Here is a 22,281-nt window from a genome sequence, read left to right on the forward strand (position 1 = left end):
AGTAAAGGGCCATGATGTGTGCATCTTACTTTAAATTGGGATTTGGGAGCAAAAATGATAACAATAGGTGAATCTGGGTAAAGAGTACACGTTATTTGTATATTCTTATAACTCTGTAATTGCAAATTATCTTCAAATGAAACTTTTAAAAAGTACACCATATATATGAGTTACCTAGTCATTTCTTCTTCCAGAATTTTGCCTGGATTTAGCCGCGACAAGGAAAAGTTCACTAAATTAAAAAATAAAATAAAACATGTTAAAAGATCAAACTATTAATAGGCATTGCCAGGTTTAAAAAAATCTGTTAATAATTTAAATGTATGAAAGCTAGAAGATGCTATTGTTAAGTTTCTCTTTAAAAAACATTTTTCTTTGCACACTTAAGTGCATTCTTTTCACTTTACTCAAGTAAAGAGCCCAAGGATTTAGGTACTGGACATTAAGGGCCAAGAAAGGGGAAGATAAGCCCTCCCAGGTCTTTCCCCCATCCTGGCGGTCTCAGCCTTTAGCAAAGCAGCCTTCTAAGGAGGCACAGAGGAGCCACTGAAGAGACAAGGAAGCCACAAAACACACAGAAGACAGAGGAGGGAATAAGAAATATTTAAAATAGAAAACACAGGATTTAAGAGGCATTTTTTTTTTTTGGTGGCTCAAAGCACTTTATAGATACTTCAATAAATTTTATTTTTATATCTGTGTGTTTTTTCTTGACATGTCTCATATGACATAAGTAAGGGAAAGGCTAAGTTACATCCATCGCAAAGGAGGAAAAACTAGACAGGGAAGATAACTTAGTTGCTCAAAGGCATGTCAGTGATCACTGGCAATTAGTGAACATCCTGCATTCCACCTCTTGTTTACCAGCACTGCTGTATTCTAGTATTTTTGAAGCAGTATTAATTGGAAAGAAATCTATTGTCTATTAATTTGAGCTAATTTGATAAAATGTCAATGTATCTTTCCTGATTTCCATGTTTTAATAATAGCTAATATTTATTGAGCATTTATTAAATACCAGGCACTGCTCTGAATACTTTAGGTGTGTTAATTCATTTAATTATCTTATGAGGTGAGACTATTTTACAAACCCCATTTTATAGAATAGGAAATGGAGGCACAGATAAATAAAGTAACTTACTCAATGTCATACAGCTAGTAAGTGGCAGAGCTGAAAGTCAGCCCAGGCAATTTGGCCTATGCTCATAACACTATACTATACTGATTTATTCATGTGACAATGACTTATTTTTACTTTTTAGAAAACACAAATGAAAAAATAAGAAACAGCCTACATCTACTGCATTCACAAAATAATAGGATAAAATATCACCACAGCATTGTTGAGAAAACACATCAGGGTACACATTTCTCATTTTCCATGGTCCTAGGAGAGAAATTGGTCTCTTGGTTCCTTTGCCATGTGTAAATAGCCCAGGGGTCATGTTTTCGTGGTGCTGTGTATCCTCCTTATCTTTTTCCAAAGAAAGATAAGGTCGAAACTTATTTAAAACTCAAACTACTGTCAGGATCAGTTACCAGGCATCTGGCCCCAACTGCAGCATCATCTTTTCCCCAGGATTATAATTTCTACTGATGTTCACAGTGAAATTTCTGATTATTAATCTAGCTCTTTATAAGCTATCAGAACCTTGAAGATTCATACCCTATTTTACTTTTCATCTTATCAGTTCATTTCTGTGTGTTCATTTCCATCCTGAAGTTTTAAATAGGGCAAATTGGAAGAGTATTTGGAACTAGAGGCAGGCAAGCTATTCTAAAGCTGTGGCATTTGTAAAAATCATTGTGGTTTTTTTATTTCCCTGAACTGAAAAATTGGGTGAAATCTTAAATAAGTTTTTCCTGTCTTTCAACACCTACCTCAAACTTTTAAATTCTCTCAATAAGGATACTGATATGGTTTGGATGTTTGTTCCCTCCAAATCTCACGTTGAAATGTGATCCTCAGTGTTGGAGGTGGGGCCTGATGGGAGGTGTTTGGGTCAAGGGGACAGATCCCACATGAATGGCTTGGTGCCCTCCCTGAGATAATGAGCGAGTTCTCACTCAGTTCATGTGACAGCTGGTTGTTAAAGAGAGCCTGGCCTCTCCCTCCTGCTCCCTCTCTCTCCATGTGACACATCTGCTCCCCATTCACCTTCCCTCACTGAGTAAAAGCTTCCTGAGGCTTTGCCAGAAGCCCCAAACAGATGTGGGTACCATACTTTTACAGCCTGCTGAACCATGAGCCAAATAAACATATTTTCTTCATAAATTACCCAGTCTCAGGTATTCCTTCCTAGCAACACAAAATGGACTAACACAGATACCAACTCAAATTGACTCTCCCTCCTAGGAAAGAATCTATGAGCGTTCCAGATTGGACCCGCTCCTTTCTCAGAGTCCCAAGAATGGAAATCTAGTGCTGGGTTAGTAACCTGAGGAGCTCCAGAGTCCCCGGGGAAACTCAGAGTTTCTGCTGCCTGGGACAAAGGTGAACTAAATGTATGTTGGTGTGTTGCCTGAAAAGTCATGGCCTGCTAGATCTGAAAAGAGCCTACTCCTGGTCTTGTCAGATGCTACCTATTCTGCTTCAGTCTCATAAACGATATCTACATGGTCATTTGGCTTGGTGGTACTTAACGTTGTCTGTGCATTAGAATTACATGGGGAGCTTAAGAATTACAGATGTTCAGGCTCCACTCAAGCCCAATGCAGCCAGAATCTCTGGTTGAGTCCAGAGCATCACATTTTTATAAAGTGTCCCCTGCCAGGCCTGGTGGCTCACACCTATAATTACAGCACTTTGGGAGGCTGAAGCGGGAGGATCACTTGAGGCCAGGAGTTTGAGACCAGCCTGGGCAATGTGGTGAAATCCACCTTTACAAAAAGTTGGCCGGGCATGGTGGCAGGTGCCTGTAGTCCCAGCTACTCAGGAGACTGAAGCAGGAGGATTACTTGAGCCCAGGAGCTCAAGGCTGGAGTGAGCTATGATCACTTCACTGCACTCTAGCCTGGGCAACAGAGCAAGACCCTGTCTCAAAAAAGAAAACGTACCCTGGTTGATTCTAATATGCCAGGATGGAGAACTTACACCCCAGTCCACCTGAATGCCTCCCGTAGTAAGGAACTGGGGAACTCCTGAAGCTGCCTGTTCATTTTAGAGAGTACCTATATAACCTATCCATTTTACAGATGAAGAGACAGAGTGGGTTGTTTCATTTCCAAGTTCTTATAGCTAGTTTCTCCCAATATTTATTGATCATTTACTATGTTCCAGACACTTTACACAAATCATCTCACTTAATTCTATCAGTAAATTGATGCTTACCTCTCAAAGGTGAGAACAGTAAGGATTATAGAGGTTAAGAGACTTGCTCATGGTCACACAGCTTATGGGTGAAGGGTCTGAATAAGCAGTGTATACATTAAGGATTAGATAGGGAAACATAGTCTTCATTTTCACTTTTGAGTCTCAAAGTAAATCAATGTCTGCCTTCCCTGATTCTGCCCAAGACTTCTTTTTTTTTCAAAGGGGAAGAACGAGAGGTATCCATCACCTCAAGCATCTCTCCTTTCTTTGTGTTACAAACAATCCAATTATATGCTTTTAGTTATTTTTAAATGTTGCCTAGGACTTCTTTTAACACATATAACTATTCATTATAAAATAAAGAGCTGGTGTTTGTTCAGGCACCCTACGCACTATGGACAGTTATGAAGATATCTTGGGGGCTCAAAATGGCATTTTTCCCCTCAACCAAGAGGCAATGCAAGGACAATCAGGGTGCAGCTATTTCCCCGCAGAATTTTCTAGACTATTATAGTCACAGAGACAGCATAAAAGATATCAAGTCCTTGACACTCTGCAGAAAAACTGTTTTCTCCAACTCTGTCCTTAATGTTTTGGATGCAGAATGTTGTGTGCATACTTTCTGCACAACTGACTCATTGTGAGGGAACAACCCTGTCATGGAGTGGCTTTATTCTGTTGACAAGGACGAGCTTTGCTCACAATAAGTCATTGTCAGACCCTCTTGTAATATAAACCTTTTTTTCTTCTAACATGCCTTTCTCATTTGGCTCCTATTAAGTCTGGTTGTCCAAGCATCCAACAATTCTAAAGAATAGACTAAGTAAACATCTCTATGAGATAAGCTGGAACTTCAGCTAAGTACCTCACTCTATCTGTTCCCAACCCCCATGATTTTTGTTAAACTCTACAACTCTCAACACATCAATAAGCAGTCTGGATTTAGAGTGAGTATCCTTTAAAGATTTCATTGTCTTCTAAGAGGTATGAGAATATTATTTTTACAAACGACCAAAGAGTGGATGCTGGAAATTCATAACATTTGAGGAACTTTCCATTCTAAATATTCCACAGCATCCAGTAAGCCTAATGAGAAACATGGCTACAGGGTACCAAGCATCATAACAGGAGTGTTTATAATTCGGAGGCTACCAAAACAAAGTTGGCAACTCTCGCGAGTTTATCTCTGTGTCAATCACAGTTCTGTAAGTGACTTGCTTGTGCCATTCCCCAGAGAGACCTTGAATTTGGCACCTCTCTGCCATGTCCAGCTTAAAGCCATTCAGTTTCATAATTAGGCACAAGTTAAAAAAAAAAAAAAAGCCAACTGCTCCAAATAAGAAAGTTGGGAATTATTCTGGTATTAGTAAAAACAAAAACAGAACTAATAAAATTGGTCCAAAAGAGAAATGATGTGTGATAAGTGAATTGCATTGCTTTAATCTGACTTTAAAAATTTTAATTGTGATAAAATACCTTACATAAAGTTTACCATGTTAACTATTTTTAAGTGTACAGTTCAGTACTGTTAAGTATATTCACACTGTTGTCCAGCCAACCTCCAGAACTTTTTCATCTTGCAAAATTGAAATTCTATGCCCATTAAACAACAGCTCCCCACTGCTCCTCCCCACAACCCCTATTAACCACCATTCCACTTGCGTTCTTATGAATTTTACTCTAGATACCTCATAAAAGTAGAATCGAACAGTATTTATCTTTTTTTGAGTGGCTCATTTCATTTAGCGTCATGTCCTCAAGGTTCATCTATGACGTAGCATATGTCAGAAGTTATTTCCCTTCAAAAGGCTGAATAATATTCCATTGTATGTATCTACCATATCTTATTTTTCCATTCATCTGTTAATCTGATTTTTTAACCCTGTGTAGAAGCCATTTAAAATTTTTTTTTTACTTTAAATTTATTTTTTCTTGGTAAAGGTGTATACGTCAACAGTTACAAGCGAGAATACAGGGAGACATCACACCCACCCATTTTCAAAGCCACTCACTTTCTCTCCCTAGAAGTAATCATCAGTTTCTCTACATTATTTCACAGATATTTTATGGACATATAAGTGCTTCGCTGGAAGGCTAATGTGAGTCACCAAGAGATAATATCTGCGACACTTGAAAAGAGGTGCTAGACCATACATGCACAGATAAAGTTGGGTCTTATTCCACAAAAATATTCCATTGGTGCTCTAATAAATGGTGCTTTATGGTTTGAAGATCAGGAAATGTGAAACCCAAAGATAATTTCAAAGTAGGGGCAGTGGAGATATGGTGCTGACAATTCAGGAGTTGGAGAAACGTCTTTGTAGTTTCTTTGATTTTTTTTTTCCAGATGAAATAAGATGGAAATCAAAGGCAGCTGGTGTAAGTTCCTATACAGTCATTGTCCTGCTACTAAAGGGATGGGTGAGAAACCCAGCTCCGCATCTGGAAGGTCAGACCATTTAATAGACCCTTGAGCATTAATGTGCATAAATGCATCTCTGATTCACTGTGGGGAAGGAAATGTCTTGCTAAAATACCATTGCTAATTCAGTGGGTCCAGGATGTGGCCTGGGAGTCTGCATTTCTTTTTTCTTTTCTTTTTAAAATAATTTCAATTTTTATTTTAGATTCAGGGGGTATATGTGCAGTTCTGTTACATGGGGATACTGTGTGATGCTGAGGTTTGGGACATGAATGATCCTGTCACCCAGGTAGTGAGCATAATACCTAGTATTTGGTTTTTCAACACTTGCTGCCCTCCCTCCCCTCTCTAGTAGATCTCAGTGTCTATTGTTCTCATCTTTATGTCAATGTGTTACCCAATGCTTAGCTCCCACTTATAAGTGAGAATATGCAGTATTTGGTTTTCTATTCTTGTGTTAATTTGCTTAGGATAATTGCCTCCAGCTGTATCCATGTTGCTGGAAAGGACACAATTTTGTATATATTTATTTATTTTGAGACAAGGTCTTGCACTGTCGCCCAGGCTGGAGTGCAGTGGCGCCATCTCGGCTCACTACAACCTCCACCTCCTGGGTTCAAGCAACTCTCCAGCCTCAGCTTCCCAAGTAGCTGGTGATTTCGTATTATTTATAGGTGTGTAGTATTCCATAAGAAATAGATTTTTAACTGAGGTGTCTTAATATGGGCATCATCCTGCTCTATATGTATACAAAATTAATATGTTGTAGATCTGTAGATTTTCTAGGAAAACAAATAGACAATAGAAAATTCCTACCTCTCCCATTTCTTTAAAGACTTTTTTTTTCTTGAGACGGAGTTTTGCTCTTGTTGCCCAGGCTGTAGTGCAATGGCAACCTCCGCCCCCTGGGTTCAAGCGATTCCTCTGCCTCAGCCTCCAGAGTAGCTGGGATTACAGGCATGAGCCACCATGCCTGGCTAATTTTGTATTTTTAGTAGAGATGGGGTTTCTCCACAATGGTCAGGCTGGTCTCGAACTCCCAAACTCAAAACTTAATTGCCTCCCAAAGTGCTGGGATTACAGGTGTGAACCACCGACACCCAGCCTCTTTAAAGACTTTTTAAACTATCTGTCCTACCACAACTTCACAATGTTTATGTTAAAGTTATGGTCACTAGTCACAAATAAGCAATCCATTTAAAACTTTCCCAAGCACTTTTTTTTCTGAATCATCTATATTGACACTATACTATATATGATAATAAGCATGGTTTGGATGGCAGAAAGACCAGCAGTGTAACTATGGAAAAGTTATTTGCCCTCTCCAAGCCTTGGTTTTGTCATCTATCACAGAAGATAACATTACCTACTGTGTAGTATTGTTCTTGTGAGGGTAAAGTGGAATAATGTATGTAAAGTGCTCAGCATAGGACCTAGCACATAGTAAGCACAATGAAAAATCACCATTATTGTTATTTTTATTATAAAGAGTTTTTTTTCAGAAACTATATTTCTTGAGAATAAATAAATAAACTTTTATAGGAGTTTGCTTTAAATATTCAAAGGATGCTTTTACTGGATTTTTAAAAGGCATTAATATTATATCAATATTTATGTAAACATATTCTGCTGTATTAATTAAACAATCCTATTCTCTTAGGAAATTACACGTAAGGCCTACAATAGTAACTAAATATGTAGTTCTCAGTCAGTGAACACTGTAAATTCTTATTCAATGCTGTCTAAATGATAGAGTAATTTTTCTTACATATCTTTGCTAAGAAAGCTGCCTTTCCTTTACCAGTGTTTTGAAAATATTCTACCATCTGTGCAACAGTAAAGCTTCACTCAGTCTTCTCCAGCCCAGTGCCCACAAGGTCTCTTAGAGAAAAGAGGCTTCAGGCTTGGTAGAAAGCATGAAAATTTTCCTTTCTATGTTGAATTTCGTTACTATGAAAATAACCATGTCTATTGGAGCCCCACTCTAATGCTATTGTCAGGGCCTCTCGTATTGATAACATTAACTTATGGGACACTTTTGGCTCTTCAGTAATCATAGTCCTTTGGGTGAATTCCAAGGGATGTATTGAATCCATTCACTCTTTAGTGAAATGCCATCTCAAGTTCCAGTCAATCTAGTTGATCCAAAATTAGAGACAGAAAATGGGTATAATTTTTTTTAAGGTGAAGGGGAGAGAAGAAAAGAAAACCCAGAAACAGATCTACAAGCTAAACACAGCTAAGAAGTACTGCCATGTTTAACTGATGTGCTTTGAAACTCATCAGCAATTACTAATGGGATGGATACTGCATAGAGATACTCTCATTACATTTCCACTGTTCTCAAGTACAGTGACTTCCTTACTTCATTTAGAAGCTTCCTGTGTATTTCCTTCACCTGTATTAAAAGTCAAACAACAATACACGTATTTCTTTAAATTTAAATGAGTATTTGAACAATTTTCTGAGAATTTTACAACTCCTTCTATGATATCTGGAGTCAACCAGATATCCAAATCATTAAATAAGATGGTAATGAATAGCAAAATCAACTCCCAAATTTTTACCCAGTTAAAGAAATGCTATGGATTTTTTTAAAAGGTAAAGAAATGCTTACCTGGAAAGGAGAAGTTTCCTGCAGTATCAACAAATTTGTCAGTCATCTCTCCAAATACTATCATCATGAGGGGGAGACCTGATCCGTGAGCTATGGCCATGATGGTACCCAGCGACATAAACAATTTATCCTGCCAATCGGAGTATCGAAACTAAAAAAAGGAAATAAAATAATACTTAGCTGTGGAATGGAATTTCTCCTCTTCCATAATTATATATTCTTTGGATTTTTATTTAAAGTCAGTACTTTTTTAAGAGTTGTAAATGAATGTCTTAGAAAAGGAGGCCTTCAAATCATTAACAGCTTAATTTCATGATTCTGTTTATTTTGTATTCTGTGAAGAAATCAATCTAATTATGTTTAATTGGTATCTGATTTGAATAAATAATTACTATACAATCAAAAGGGATAAAGGTTTAAGAAATATTATTTGATCTCCCAGAGCTCCTGTGGTAATAAAGAACGGCTAGGGAAAGACATTAAGTTTAAACACACACACACACACACACACACACACACCACATCCTTTAAAAAAGCATTCAGAATATTTCAGAGGGAGAATTTAAAATAGAGGAAAATAGATGCTCTGAGTTTTGAGATAAGATCCCTTTAGAAGGTTTAAGTTAGCTTTAAAAAGGCAACTCAGTAGTGAAGCACAATAAACATTACAGTGTGTCTATATATGCACCTTACGGAAGTCTTGCCTATGGAGATCCTTATGCAGAACCTTTTTTAAAAATTTAGTTTTCACCAGTGTCACCTGCCAAGTATGCAGAACCTTGAAGGGTAAGAGGGAGTTCGCTGGAGAAGAATCGGCGAGTGTAGAAGAAGTAGGAAGAATTTAGGCTTAGAATAAGAAGGTAACTAGAAACTACATGGAATGCTTAAGTAACCCCTGGCAGTGGAATTCCTGAAGGGCACAGTACAAAGTGTGGGAGAGGATGTTGGAGAGAGATAGAAGGCCTGCGCTAGTGGGCCACACCAAGAATCTTGGACACAGTACTACCTACAGAGGGGAAGGGTGATACCAGTTGTCACAGTGAAGTGCACAACCCTCAAGAACTAACCAGCAGATCAGTGTTCTAACACTTCAAAGGACTTTGTTACTGTCTTATTAGTCCTCTTCCATTTCTCACCTTTTCTTTCTGTTTTTGATTGACCCATTTATGGCTCTCTTTCTCTTTGTTCTTCTTTCCTCCTCTGCCTTCTAGACTACATTTTCCTCCTCTTACATTTCCATTTCTATAGCTTCCTATCTTTTTTTTCTCTCCTCTCTTTTAAAATGCTTTATTCTGCCCATTCCCCCCACCTCAGCCCCTTTTGGGGACAAGGAACAGTTATTGGGAGAGAGGGTGATGAGCCAGGCTTGGCACAGTGGAGCCTTTGAGGGCTGAAGCTAGGTCAGACTGGGTCAATAACCCGGGTGAGGCTGAGGTTAGAGGCACATGGTGGAAAGTGGATATGTGTGTACACCATTCTCAAAGATTTCCAGGAGTTCAGGCAAGGTTTCAGGGACAGGGACAAACTCCATCATCAAACACACAGGGCAAGCAAGAGAACAAAAAGAGACAAAGGGTCAGAAACCAGGCAGAGCTTGGATAAAACAATGGGAGCAGCTAAAGTCAAGAGCCAATGGAGCTGGGTCCCTAAAATTGTCACAAAGGGACCAGGGTCCCAAAGGTTCATTTTTAGTGGTTCTGGGAAAAGGAAAACAGAACACTTGAGTCTGTCAGCTATAGTTAAAAGCACAGGGTCAGGTTGTTAACATTAAAAAGCATTTTAAATGTTTTCATATTAATTGAATACAATTTTACAGCCTCTAAGCATAAATTTAAAACGAGGTGAATTTCACAGCAACATCCTAAGTAAACCTAGGTTTGTTTTCAGTGATTTTCCAGAAAATAATATATTTCTAACTCCTATTAGAGCACAGTTTTATCCTCAACCTCTTTCAGGACAAAAAATATCTATTAAGATATCTAGTAAGAGGTGAAAATAAAGATTAAATTTAAGTTTAACTTAAGCTAAAACTTCTAAATTCAAATGAAAATTTCTGTTCCTACATTAAGGTTTGTAGGATTGTATTTTCTGTAGGAGGCAGATTTAAAACCTATGCATTAAAACCAGCTTTCAGAGGCGGTTCCAAGATAGCTGATTAGGAACAGCTCCAGTCTACAGCTCCCAGTGCAAGTGACACAGATAACAGGTGATTTCTGCATTTCCTACTGAGGTACCAGGTTCATCTCACTGCGGCTTGTCGGACAGTGGGTGCAGGACAGTAGGTGCAGCGCACCGAGCATGAGCCAAAGCAGGGGGAAGCATCCCCTCACCCGGGAAGCACAAGAGGTCAGGGAATTCCCTTTCCTAGCCAAGCAAAGCTGTGACAGACGGCACCTGGAAAATCGGGTCACTCTCACCCTAATACTGCGCTTTTCCAATGGTCTTAGCAAACGGCACATCAGGAGATTACATCCCACGCCTGGCTCAGAGGGTCCCACACCCACGAAGCCTCGCTCATTGCTAGCACAGCAGTCTGAAATCAATCTGCAAGGTGGCAGCGAGGCTGGGGGAAGGGTGCCCTCCATAGCTGAGGCTTGAGTAGGTAAACAAAGCGGCCAGGAAGCTCTTGAGTAGGTAAACAAAGCGGCCAGGAACTGGGTGGAGCCCACCACAGCTCAAGGAGACCTGCCTGCCTCTGTAGACTCTGCCTCTAGGGGTAGGGCATAGCTGAACAAAAGGCAGCAGAAACCTCTGCAGACTTAAATGTCCCTGTCTGACAGGTTTGAAGAGAGTAGTGGTTCTCCCAGCACAGCATTTGAGATCTGAGAATGGACAGACTGCCTTCTCAAGTGGGTCCCTGACCCCCGAGTAGCCTAACTGGGAGGCACCACCCAGTAGGGGCAGACTGACACCTCACATGGCCGGGCAGCCCTCTGAGACGAAACTTCCAGAGGAACAATCAGGCAGCAACATTCGCTGTTCATCAATATTCGCTGTTCTGCAGCCTCCGCTGCTGATACCCAGGAAAACAGGGTCTGGAGTGGACCTCCAGCAAACTCCAACAGACCTGCAGCTGAGGGTCCTGACTGTTAGAAGGAAAACTAACAAACAGAAAGGACATCCATGCCAAAACCCATCTGTACGTCACCATCATCAAAAACCAAATGTAGATAAAACCACAAAGATGGGGAAAAAACAGAGCAGAAAAACTGAAAATTCTAAAAATCAGAGCGCCTCTCCTCCTCCAAAGGAATGCAGCTCCTCACCAGCAATGGAACAAAGCAGGACGGAGAATGACTTTGATGAGTTGAGAGAAGAAGGCTACAGATGATCAAACTTCTCTGAGCTAAAGACGGAAGTTCGAACTCATGGCAAAGAAGTTAAAAACCTAGAAAAAAGAATAGATGAATGGCTAACTAGAATAACCAATGCAGAGAAGTCCTTAAAGGACCTGATGGAGCTGAAAACCATGGCACAAGAACTACGTGATGAAAGCACAAGCTTCAGTAGCCAATTCGATCAACTGGAAGAAAGGGTATCAGTGATTGAAGATTAAATGAATGAAATGAAACAAGAAGAGGAGTTTAGAGAAAAAAGAATAAAAAGAAATGAACAAAGCCTCCAAGAAATATGGGACTATGTGAAAAGACCAAATCTATGTGTGATTGGTGTACCTGAAAGTGACAGGATTAATGGAACCAAGTTGGAAAACATTCTGCAGGATATTATCCAGGAGAACTTCCCCAATCTAGCAAGGCAGGCCAACATTCAAATTCAGGAAATACAGAGAACACCACAAAGATACTCCTCGAGAACAGCAACTCCAAGAAATATAATTGTCAGATTCGCCAAAGTTGAAATGAAGGAAAAAATGTTAAGAGCATGCAGAGAGAAAGGTCAGGTTACCCACAAAGGGAAGCCCATCAGACTAACAGCTGATCTCTCGGCAGAAACTCTACAAGCCAGAAGAGAGTGGGGGCCAATATTCAACATTCTTAAAGAAAAGAATTTTCAACCCAGAATTTCACATCCAGCCAAACTAAGCTTCATAAGTGAAGGAGAAATAAAATACTTTACAGACAAGCAAATGCTGAGAGATTTTGTTACCACCAGGCCTGCCCTAAAAGAGGTCCTGAAGGAAGCACTAAACGTGGAAAGGAACAGCCAGTACCAGTCACTGCAAAAACATACCAAATTGTAAAGACCATCAAGGCTAGGAAGAAACTGCATCAACTAATGAGCAAAATAACCAGCTAAAATCATAATGACAGGATCAAATCCACACATAACTATATTAACCTTAAATGTAAATGGGCTAAATGCTCCAATTAAAAGACACATACTGGCAAACTGGATAAAGAGTCAAGACCCATCAGTGTGCTGTATTCAGGAAACCCATCTCACGTGCAGAGACACACATAGGCTCAAAAGAAAGGGATGGAGGAAGATCTACCAAGCAAATGGAGAACAAAAAAAGGCAGGGATTGCAATCCTAGTCTCTGATAAAACAGAATTTAAACCAACAAAGATCAAAAGATACAAAGAAGGCCATTACATAATGGTAAAGGGATCAATTCAACAAGAAGAACTAACTATCCTAAATATATATGCACCCAATACAGGAGCACCAAGATTCATAAAGCAAGTCCTTAGATACCTACAAAGAGACTCCCACACAATAATAATGGGAGACTTTAAGACCCCACTGTCAGCATTAGACAGATCAACGAGACAGAATGTTAACAAGGATATCCAGGAATTGAACTCAGCTCTGCACCAAGTGGACCTAAGAGACATCTACAGAACTCTCCACCCCAAATCAACAGAATATACATTCTTCTCAGCACCACACTGCACTTACTCCAAAATTGACCACATAGTTGGAAGTAAAGCTCTCCTCAGCAAATGTAAAAGAACAGAAATTATAACAAACTGTCTCTCAGACCACAGTGCAATCAAACTAGAACTGAGGATTAAGAAACTCACTCAAAACCACTCAACTACATGGAAACTGAACAACCTGCTCCTGAACAACTACTGGATACATAACGAAATGAAGGCAGAAATAAAGATGTTCTTTGAAACCAACGAGAACAAAGACACAACATACCAGAATCTCTGGGACACATTTAAAGCAGTGGGTAGAGGGAAATTTATAGCACTAAATGCCCACAAGAGAAAGCAGGAAAGGTGTAAAATTGACACCCTAACATCACAATTAAAAGAACTAGAGAAGCATGAGCAAACACATTCAAAAGCTAGCAGAAGGCAAGAAATAACTAAGATCAGAGCAGAACTGAAGTAGATAGAGACACAAAAAACCCTTCAAAAAGTCAATGAATCCAGGAGCTGGTTTTTTGAAAAGATCAACAAAATTGATTGACTGCTAGCAAAACCAATAAAGAAGAAAAGAGAGAAGAATCAAATACACGCAATAAAAAATGATAAAGGGGATATCACCACCGATATCACAGAAATACAAACTACCATCAGAGAATACTATAAACACCCCTACATAAATAAACTAGAAAATCTAGAAGAAATGGATAAATTCCTCAACACATACACCCTCCCAAGACTAAACCAGGAAGAAGTTGAATCTCTGAATAGACCAATAACGGGCTCTGAAATTGAGGCAATAATTAATAGCTTACCAACCAAAAAAAGTCCAGGACCAGACAGAATCACAGCCAAATTCTACCAGAGGTACAAGGAGGAACTGGTACCATTCCTTCTGAAACTATTCCAATCAATAGAAAAAGAGGGAATCCTCCCTAACTCATTTTATGAGGCCAGCATCATCCTGATACCAAAGCCTGGCAGAGTCACAACAAAAAAAGAGAATTTTAGACCAATATCCCTGACGAACATCGATGCAAAAATCCTCAATAAAATACTGGCAAACCGTGGGCGTGGTGGCTCATGCCTGTAATCGCACCATTTTGGGAGGCTGAGGCGGGCGGATCACAAGGTCAGTAGATCAAGACCATCCTGGCTAACATGGTGAAACCCTGTCTCTACTAAAAATACAAAAACTAGCCGGGCGTGGTGGTGGGCACCTGTAGTCTCAGCTACTCGAGAGGCTGAGGCAGGAGAATGGCGTGAACCCGGGAGGCGCAGCTTGCAGTGAGCCCAGATAGTGCCACTACAGTCCGGCCTGGGCGAAAGAGCGCAACTCCGTCTCAAAAAATAAATAAATAAATAAAACAAAATAAAATAAAATACTGGCAAACCGAATCCAGCAGCACATCAAAAAGCTTATCCACCATGATCAAGTGGGCTTCACCCCTGGGATGCAAGGCTGGTTCAACATACACAAATCAATAAACGTAATACAGCATATAAACAGAACCAAAGAAAAAAACCACATTATTATCTCAATAGATGCAGAAAAGGCCTTTGACAAAATTCAACAGCCCTTCATGCTAAAAACTCTCAATAAATTACGTATTGATGGGAGGTATCTAAACATAATAAGAGCTATTTATGACAAACCCATAGCCAATATCATACTGAACGGGAAAAATTGGAAGCATTCCCTTTGAAAATTGGCAAAAGACAGGATGCCCTCTCTAACCACTCCTATTCAACATAGTGTTGGAAGTTCTGGCCAGGGCAATCAGGCAGGAGAAAGAAAGAAAGGGTATTCAATTAGGAAAAGAGGAAGTCAAACTGTCCCTGTTTGCAGATGACATGACTGTATATCTAGAAAACCCCATTGTCTCAGCCCAAAACCTCCTTAAGCTGATAAGCAACTTCAGCAAAGTCTCAGGATACAAAATCAATGTGCAAAAATCACAAGCATTCTTATACATCAATAACAGACAGAGAGCCAAATCATGAGTGAACTCCCATTCACAATTGCTTCAAAGAGAATAAAATACCTAGGAATCCAACTTACAAGGGATGTGAAGGACCTCTTTAAGGAGAACTACAAACCACTGCTCAATGAAATAAAAGAGGACACAAACAAATGGAAGAACATTCCATGCTCATGGATAGGAAGAATCAATATCGTGAAAATGGCCATACTGCCCAAAGTAATTTACAGATTCGATGCCATCCCCATCAAGCTACCAATGACTTTCTTCACAGAATTGGAAAAAACTACTTTAAAGTTAATATGGAACCAAAAAAGAGCCTGCATTGGCAAGTCAATCCTAAGCTAAAAGAACAAAGCTGGAGGCATCATGCTACCTGACTTCAAACTATACTACAAGGCTACAGTAACCAAAACAGCATGGTACTGGTACCAAAACAGAGATATAGACCAATGGAACAGAACAGAGCCCTCAGAAATAATACCATACATCTGCAACTGTCTGATCTTTGACAAACCTGACAAAAACAAGAAATGGGAAAAGGATTCCCTATTTAACAAATGGGGCTGGGAAAACTGGCTAGCCATATGTAGAAAGCTGAAACTGGATCCCTTCCTTACACCTTATACAAACATTAATTCAAGATGGATTAAAGACTTACATGTTAGACCTAAAACCATAAAAACCCTAGAAGAAAACCTAGGCAATACCATTCAGGACATAGGCATGGTCAAGGAGTTCATGTCTAAAACACCAAAAGCAAAGGCAACAAAAGCCAAAAGTGACAAAAATGGGATCTAATTAAACTAAAGAACTTCTGCACAGCAAAAGAAACTATCATTAGAGTGAACTGGCAACCTACAGAATGGGAGAAAATTTTTGCAATCTACTCATCTGACAAAGGGCTAGTATCCAGAATCTACAAAGAACTCAAACAAATTTACAAGAAATAAACAACCCCACCAACAAGTGGGTGAAGGATATGAACAGACACTTCTCAAAAGAAGACATTTATGCAGCCAATAGACACATGAAAAAATGCTCATCATCACTGGCCATCAGAGAAATGCAAATCAAAACCACAATGAGATACCATCTCACACCAGTTAGAATGGCAATCATTAAAAAGTCAGGAAACAACAGGTGCTAGAGAGGATGTGGAGAAATAGGAACACTTTTACACTATTGGTGGGACTGTAAACTAGTTCAACCATTGTGGAAGACAGTGTGGTGATTCCTCAAGGATCTAGAACTAGAAATATCATTTGACCCAGCCATCCCATTACTGGGTATATACCCAAAGGAATATAAATCATGCTGCTATACAGACACATGCACAAGTATGTTTATTGCAGCACTATTCACAATAGCAAAGATTTGGAACCAACCCAAATGTCCAACAATGATAGACTGGATTAAGAAAATGTGGCACATATACACCATGGAATACTATGCAGCCATAAAAAATGATGAGTTCATGTCCTTTGTAGGGACATGGATGAAGCTGGAAACCATCCTCAGCAAACTATCACAAGGACAAAAAACCAAACACCTCATGTTCTCACTCACAGGTGGGAACTGAACAATGAGAACACTTGGACACAGGAAAGGGAACATCACATACCGGGGCCTATTGTGGGGTGGGGGGATGGGGGAGGGATAGCATTAGGAGATATACCTAATGTAAATGACAAGTTAATGGGTGCAGCACACCAACATGGCACATGTATACATATGTAACAAACCTGCACGTTATGCACATGTACCCTAGAACTTAAAGTATAATTTAAACAAATTTTAAAAAATAAAGAAAAAAAAACTTCTAAAAAAAAATAAATAAAACCAGCTTTCATTTGATAAACAATTTATTCTCCAAAGTGCTAATTTTTTTTTTAAATTGCCCTTACTGAGGCTTTTTAAACAAATAAAAAAAGAGGAGAGAAGACAATGAATAGGGGCTTTTGGTTACATGAGAAGTATGCAGCAGTGTTTGAGAGTGTGGATGTTTTGGTGTCTTTTTATCCATTTAATTACTAAGTTGGATTTCAGCTGACATGACACTTAATTCTAACTTCTTTGCTACCAAATAATGGCTGTCACAGTTTGAAACACGTCATATTTACCAAAAATGGGCAAATGCTTTCTTGAGCTGCCTCTGTAAGACATATTTCAAATGAAAACCAGATGAGGAGACTTCTTCCAAAAATATTGTCTTGTCTTGTACCAACAGAAAAGCACCGAAAACTGTTTTAAGCATAATCAGAATCCCTAATAGTTACCCCTATTTAGCCAATTTTTTGGAAACCAAATGTGAATGTAGATTCCTTAAATTAAAATTTATGTACTTAACAATTACTTTCTTGAAATGCAAGCTTATTTTAAGCTAAATTTGGGGTGGGGGTCTGTGAAGCAAATGCAGAAATGCATTTTCCTGAAATTGTTGAGTTTGCATTGTGCTACTAACACAATTCCCATTTTCACTTTCCTTGCACACCAGTTTGCTCTGTCCGGTGTCATCGCCAGCCTGTCTCTACTTTTTAAAAATTCATCCATCTTGAGAATGTGGGTCATTGACTATAATAAGCCAAACTTAGACAGCACAGGTGCAGCAAGGACAATTTATTGCTGCCTGCAGACAGTTTTTTGTTGTCGTTGTTTTTGAGACAGGGTCTTGCTCTGCCACCCAGGCTGGAGTGCAGTGGTGTGATCATAACTCACTGCAGCCTCAGACTCCTAAGACCCTCCTGCCTCAGCCTCCCAAGTAGCTGGGACTACAGGTTCATGCCATGACATATGCTATTTTTTAAGATTTTTATTTTTATTATTTTGTAGAGATGAGATCTCACTATGTTGTCCAGGCTGGTCTCAAACTCTTGTGCTCAAGCAACCCTCCCACCTCAGTCTCCCAAAGTGCTGGGATTACAAGTATGAGTCAGCTCGCCTAGCTAGACAATCTTAAAGTATTTGCTTTAAAGGTAATTGATTCAATACCTCAAATTTGAATAAAAGGTAGGATTATTCACATTTAACATTTCACAGCTTACCAATGTTAATACTCCAATCATTTTCACTGTCTTCGTTTTTTTCCTTTTTTGTTTGCTGTAAAAAATAGAATTGCTTCAATTTAAAACTGTTACAAAATGTTTTACAATCAATTGAACATAAATATGTTTAGTTACAATATTCAACTATTATATTTTCAAATATAAGAGTGATGTTCACAAAATGTCAAAATTATTCAGTTCAACAAACATAGCAAGCACAAAAGTAACTGTCGAAGGTACTACAAAGATACATGGATACATAAGAAATGGTCGCCTGCCTTACAGAGCTCACATACACAGGAAAGATAAGTATGTTAACAGTGTCGCTAAGTCAATTAAGTTATTTGTTTTCTAAAATTAAAAAAAATCATGATTTAAAATTAGGAATGTCTATTCTTCTGAAGGATTGTGGAGAGTGGTGTCAGGCAATCTTGTTGGTGATACATTCAAAGTACATCTAGAATTTAACCACTTATCACCAGTTTCATTGCTGTCACCAGTAGGGCAGCCTCCTGCCTAGTCTCTCCACTTCCACCTATGCCGCTTCAGTCTATCTTCAACTAGCAGTCAGAGTAATTATTTCAAAATGCCAAGCCATACACTACTTCTTTGCTCAAAAACCTACAATGGCTTTCCTTTTTCTTACAATAAAAGCCAAAATCCTTGCATTAACCTCTGAGGTCCTACACGATCTGTTTGCTTATTTCCTCTCTGACCACATCCCTACTCCCAAACCTGCTTACTCTGCTCCAACCAGCCTGGACTCTCTGCTGTTCCATGAACTCACCAAACATGTACCTGACTCAGGGTCTTTGCATTGCCAGTTACCTTTTCCAGGAATGCTCTCCCCTTAGATACCCACACAGCGGTCTCCTCTCATTTCTTTCAAGTCTTTGCTCAAATATTACCTTTAAAATAAGATCTACCCTAACGACCCTACTTAAAATTACAAAGTACTCCCCTTTTGTACTCCTGATCCCCTTAACCTGGATTAATGCTTTTTTCCACGGCATTAATTACCTTCTAACATTGGCTGTGGTTTACTTATTTAGTATGTGCATTATTTATGTCTGTCCTCCGTACTATAATATAAACTCTATGAGGGAGTGTGTGTGTGTGTGTGTGTGTGTGTATGATGATTTTTATATATATGATGATTTTTACATATATATGATGCATTTATCCAGGTAAATGATAAAGTTTTACTCATAAGATGATTCCAAATTATGTAAAGTATTGACTAAAATCACTGGACAAACATCTGCCACTAAATATGTTCAAAAGAATGTGCCATGGGCAATAGCAACATAATTAGAACAAGAATATAACTAACTTGATTGAAGCAGGCTTAACTTCCTTTAAATATATTATCTTTGGTCTGCTTTTATAAAAATTAGTTTCACTACATTTGATTTCATAATCATGTGGTCTTAACTTATTGTTAACTTTCTGTATTTCTCTTTTGAGCTGCTTTCTTCTTTCCAGCAGAAGCTGTGGGCTTCCCCTCTGAGGACTTTCCTGGGTTCTGAAGTGTTACTACACCTTTTGTAGGAATAGCTCCTTTGCACACGCATCAAATGTTAAGCCAGTGCAATACATAAATAGACTTCTTCATGAAAATGCCATCTATTAATAGACTCACAGTCAATCCCTGCCTAAACAGCCAGCTGATGAAAACCATATTTTTCTATTGCGTGTATAAGTACTTCCGTTGGAAGTAACACCATCTATCACTTTTTCAATTCTACATGGCAAAACTAAATTTTCTATGAAAAAATACAATGGTGCTTAGAAGAAATACAGCAAGGTTACTGCACAACCACATTAACAGGCTAAAATAATGCTTCAGTTTAAGCATCAGGTAGGCATGTTTTCAGTTAGCTAATCAAGCCCCTAGCAGCTTGAGGACAAACTACAGAAACTGATAAATTTGTCCCTCTGGGTGATCACTTGACACAGGTCAATTTTTTCTGGGTAGCCTGGTATGAACTCAGAGACCGTAATAGCCTCATAAACTATTTCAGGCTAAAGGCGAAAATGATTCACTATTCCCACAGTGAAAGAGGAAACAAAGACACACGCCATTGACTGGGAACTTCTGCCCCGCTCATAAAGCCTGTGAAGTGAGTTTAACAAGGGCCAGGGGAACCGAGAAAGACGTGAAGGCAAAGGAAGCTCTGCTTCCCCCTACCACTTGAACAAAACTGATTCGGATGTACAGAAGTTCCCCCTCCCCACCTATCCTCCCAGAAAGGAGAAATACAAATAAGCCTGGCGATGAGAGGAGGGGGAGGGGTAAGACAAGGGGGAGGGGTAAGACAAGGAGGAAGAGACATAACAGGGGATGGGCAGGAGGGGAGGGAGTTTTTGCTTCACTGCCCTTGTTCAAAAAGCACAGCCATCGACAGCAGATGTCTGACACCCTTTAAGTCTGAACAATCAGATGATGTATATGAAAGTCATTTGTAAAAGTTTCAAGAGTTACGTAATACAATGAATGTTATACAATGCAGATATTCATTGAATCCCCCCTGCACAAAGGGAAGGGAGCACTTTTCAAGACAGCCTTTTCTTCCTGAATCTGTTCCAAAAGGAGCCTCAGTGACATTCTTTGAGGCCACACAACACGTTTGCTCCAATGTCAGAACCGGATGCAAGACCCTTCAAAGAAGCCTCCAAAACAAAGGTCTTCAAAGGCATCAACCGATTTTTACAACTTCTTTCCAAGGGTGAACTTGGTCCTGCTGATTGGCGTGTAACGGAAAAGCCAGTGGCTGCTGGGGATGTACCTGCTGTTGCCCAGTTCAAAGTCGCCCTCCGCGCTCGTGGGGCGCCAGGCTGTTCCGTTCTTTGCCGCCTCAAGATCCATCTCAGCCTGAGGAGAAACCACAGCCTCAGAACCAAGTGCACCCTCTCCGGCGGCCCGGCGCACGAGTCGCGGGGCCCGGGGGCACTGGGTGGAGGTCCGGCCACTCCCGCCCCGCGCCCCACGTCCCGGGTCTCCCTTCGAGGCCAGACGCGCCCGGACCTCTCTCACCTCGAACCTCGCGCGTGTCTGGCAGGGCCTCTGGACGCGCGGGCGCTGCAGAAGAGGGGCCTGGACTTTGCTCGCCGCGGCCTCGCCCCCGCCCCCGCCCCCGCCCCCCACGCGCGTCCGGCCCGGGAAACGCCTACCGTTGCAGCCAGGGCGAGGGCCGCGGCCCGCAAGAGCAGCTCCCGCCGCCCGCCCAGCTCTCTCCTCAGGCTAGGCGCGGGCCAGGGGCCCAGCCTGCCGCTCTTGCCGCCGGGGCGCCCGACTGGGGCCGCCGCCCACCCTGGCGACCCGCCAGAACCAGCCCGGTCGCAGGATAAGACCGAGATCAGCCTGGAGCCTCGGGTGCCGAGAAAGCCTCGCCTGATGGGCCACCCAAGCCCCTGCAGATGACTGTCACACCCCCTGGGCGCTCAGTTTTGTTTTTAAACCCATAGGGGAGACAGTTTCCGGACGCCCAACAATCACAGGGCGGCCCAGGACCGAGAGAGAGCAATAGACTCGCCTCTTGCTTCCGCATCCCCAGTTCTGGTCCAGGTGGCACTGAACCCAGTTATCTCCAAGGACGGCGAGAGTCAGCCAGGGCCGGCAGGAACCATCACATTATGCTCCTTGGGGAGGAGGAACGCTGTTGGTGCCCTCTTAGCTCTTAAGAGACACAGAGCTTTAGGGCTAGAGGGGTCTTCAGCGATCATCTAATTAAAACCCCGTATGTTTAACATATGAAGAAACGGATGCCCAGAGAGGTGAAGTCTTGCCTGAGGCTGCATCGGTGGAACCAGAGTCTAGGGGAGACCTCCTGAGTCCCAGTCCAGTGCCCTGGCTCACTGCTCTCATCTGAGACTTCTGTCTGTATTGAATTGTCTCTACTCCTACCACCTATTTGAGTATGACTTTCTTCTTTCTGATTAATTCCTCCACACTCTTCCCAAAAGGAAGTGTCTAAAACGGCGAGCCATAAGTTTCATGGCTTTGAAACCAGAGACTTTCAAACTCAGAGCTTCACATCTTATTAACTATGTGACTTTGGACA

General features: G+C 40.6%; 1 protein-coding gene across 8 annotated transcripts in view; it reads right to left on the minus strand.

The window, feature by feature from the left end:
• ABCB4 (ATP binding cassette subfamily B member 4) overlaps positions 1 to 21,598 on the minus strand; it is an 85,954-nt gene extending 64,356 nt beyond the window's left edge. For 2 of the 8 annotated variants that reach the window (XM_016957669.4, XM_063814648.1), the window contains exons 1-5: positions 21,255 to 21,362; positions 21,007 to 21,092; positions 18,218 to 18,272; positions 8,353 to 8,503; positions 175 to 232 (exon numbers count right to left, since the gene is read on the minus strand). Coding sequence is in view for 4 of the 8 variants with exons in the window: in XM_016957668.4 (XP_016813157.4) it covers positions 175 to 232; positions 8,353 to 8,503; positions 18,218 to 18,272; positions 21,007 to 21,086 (344 nt within the window). In the remaining 4 variants the exon portion in view is untranslated. Of the gene's footprint in view, positions 1 to 174; positions 233 to 8,352; positions 8,504 to 18,217; positions 18,273 to 21,006; positions 21,093 to 21,254; positions 21,363 to 21,391 lie in introns of those variants that run through there. The other 6 variants (XM_001160982.8, XM_024357900.3, XM_016957668.4 and 3 more) reach the window with 5 other exon arrangements.
• Between the last annotated feature and the right edge of the window lie 683 nt (positions 21,599 to 22,281).

Source organism: Pan troglodytes, chromosome 6, assembly GCF_028858775.2.
Source record: "Pan troglodytes isolate AG18354 chromosome 6, NHGRI_mPanTro3-v2.0_pri, whole genome shotgun sequence".
In the NCBI taxonomy this organism is placed as follows: Eukaryota; Metazoa; Chordata; class Mammalia; order Primates; family Hominidae; genus Pan; species Pan troglodytes.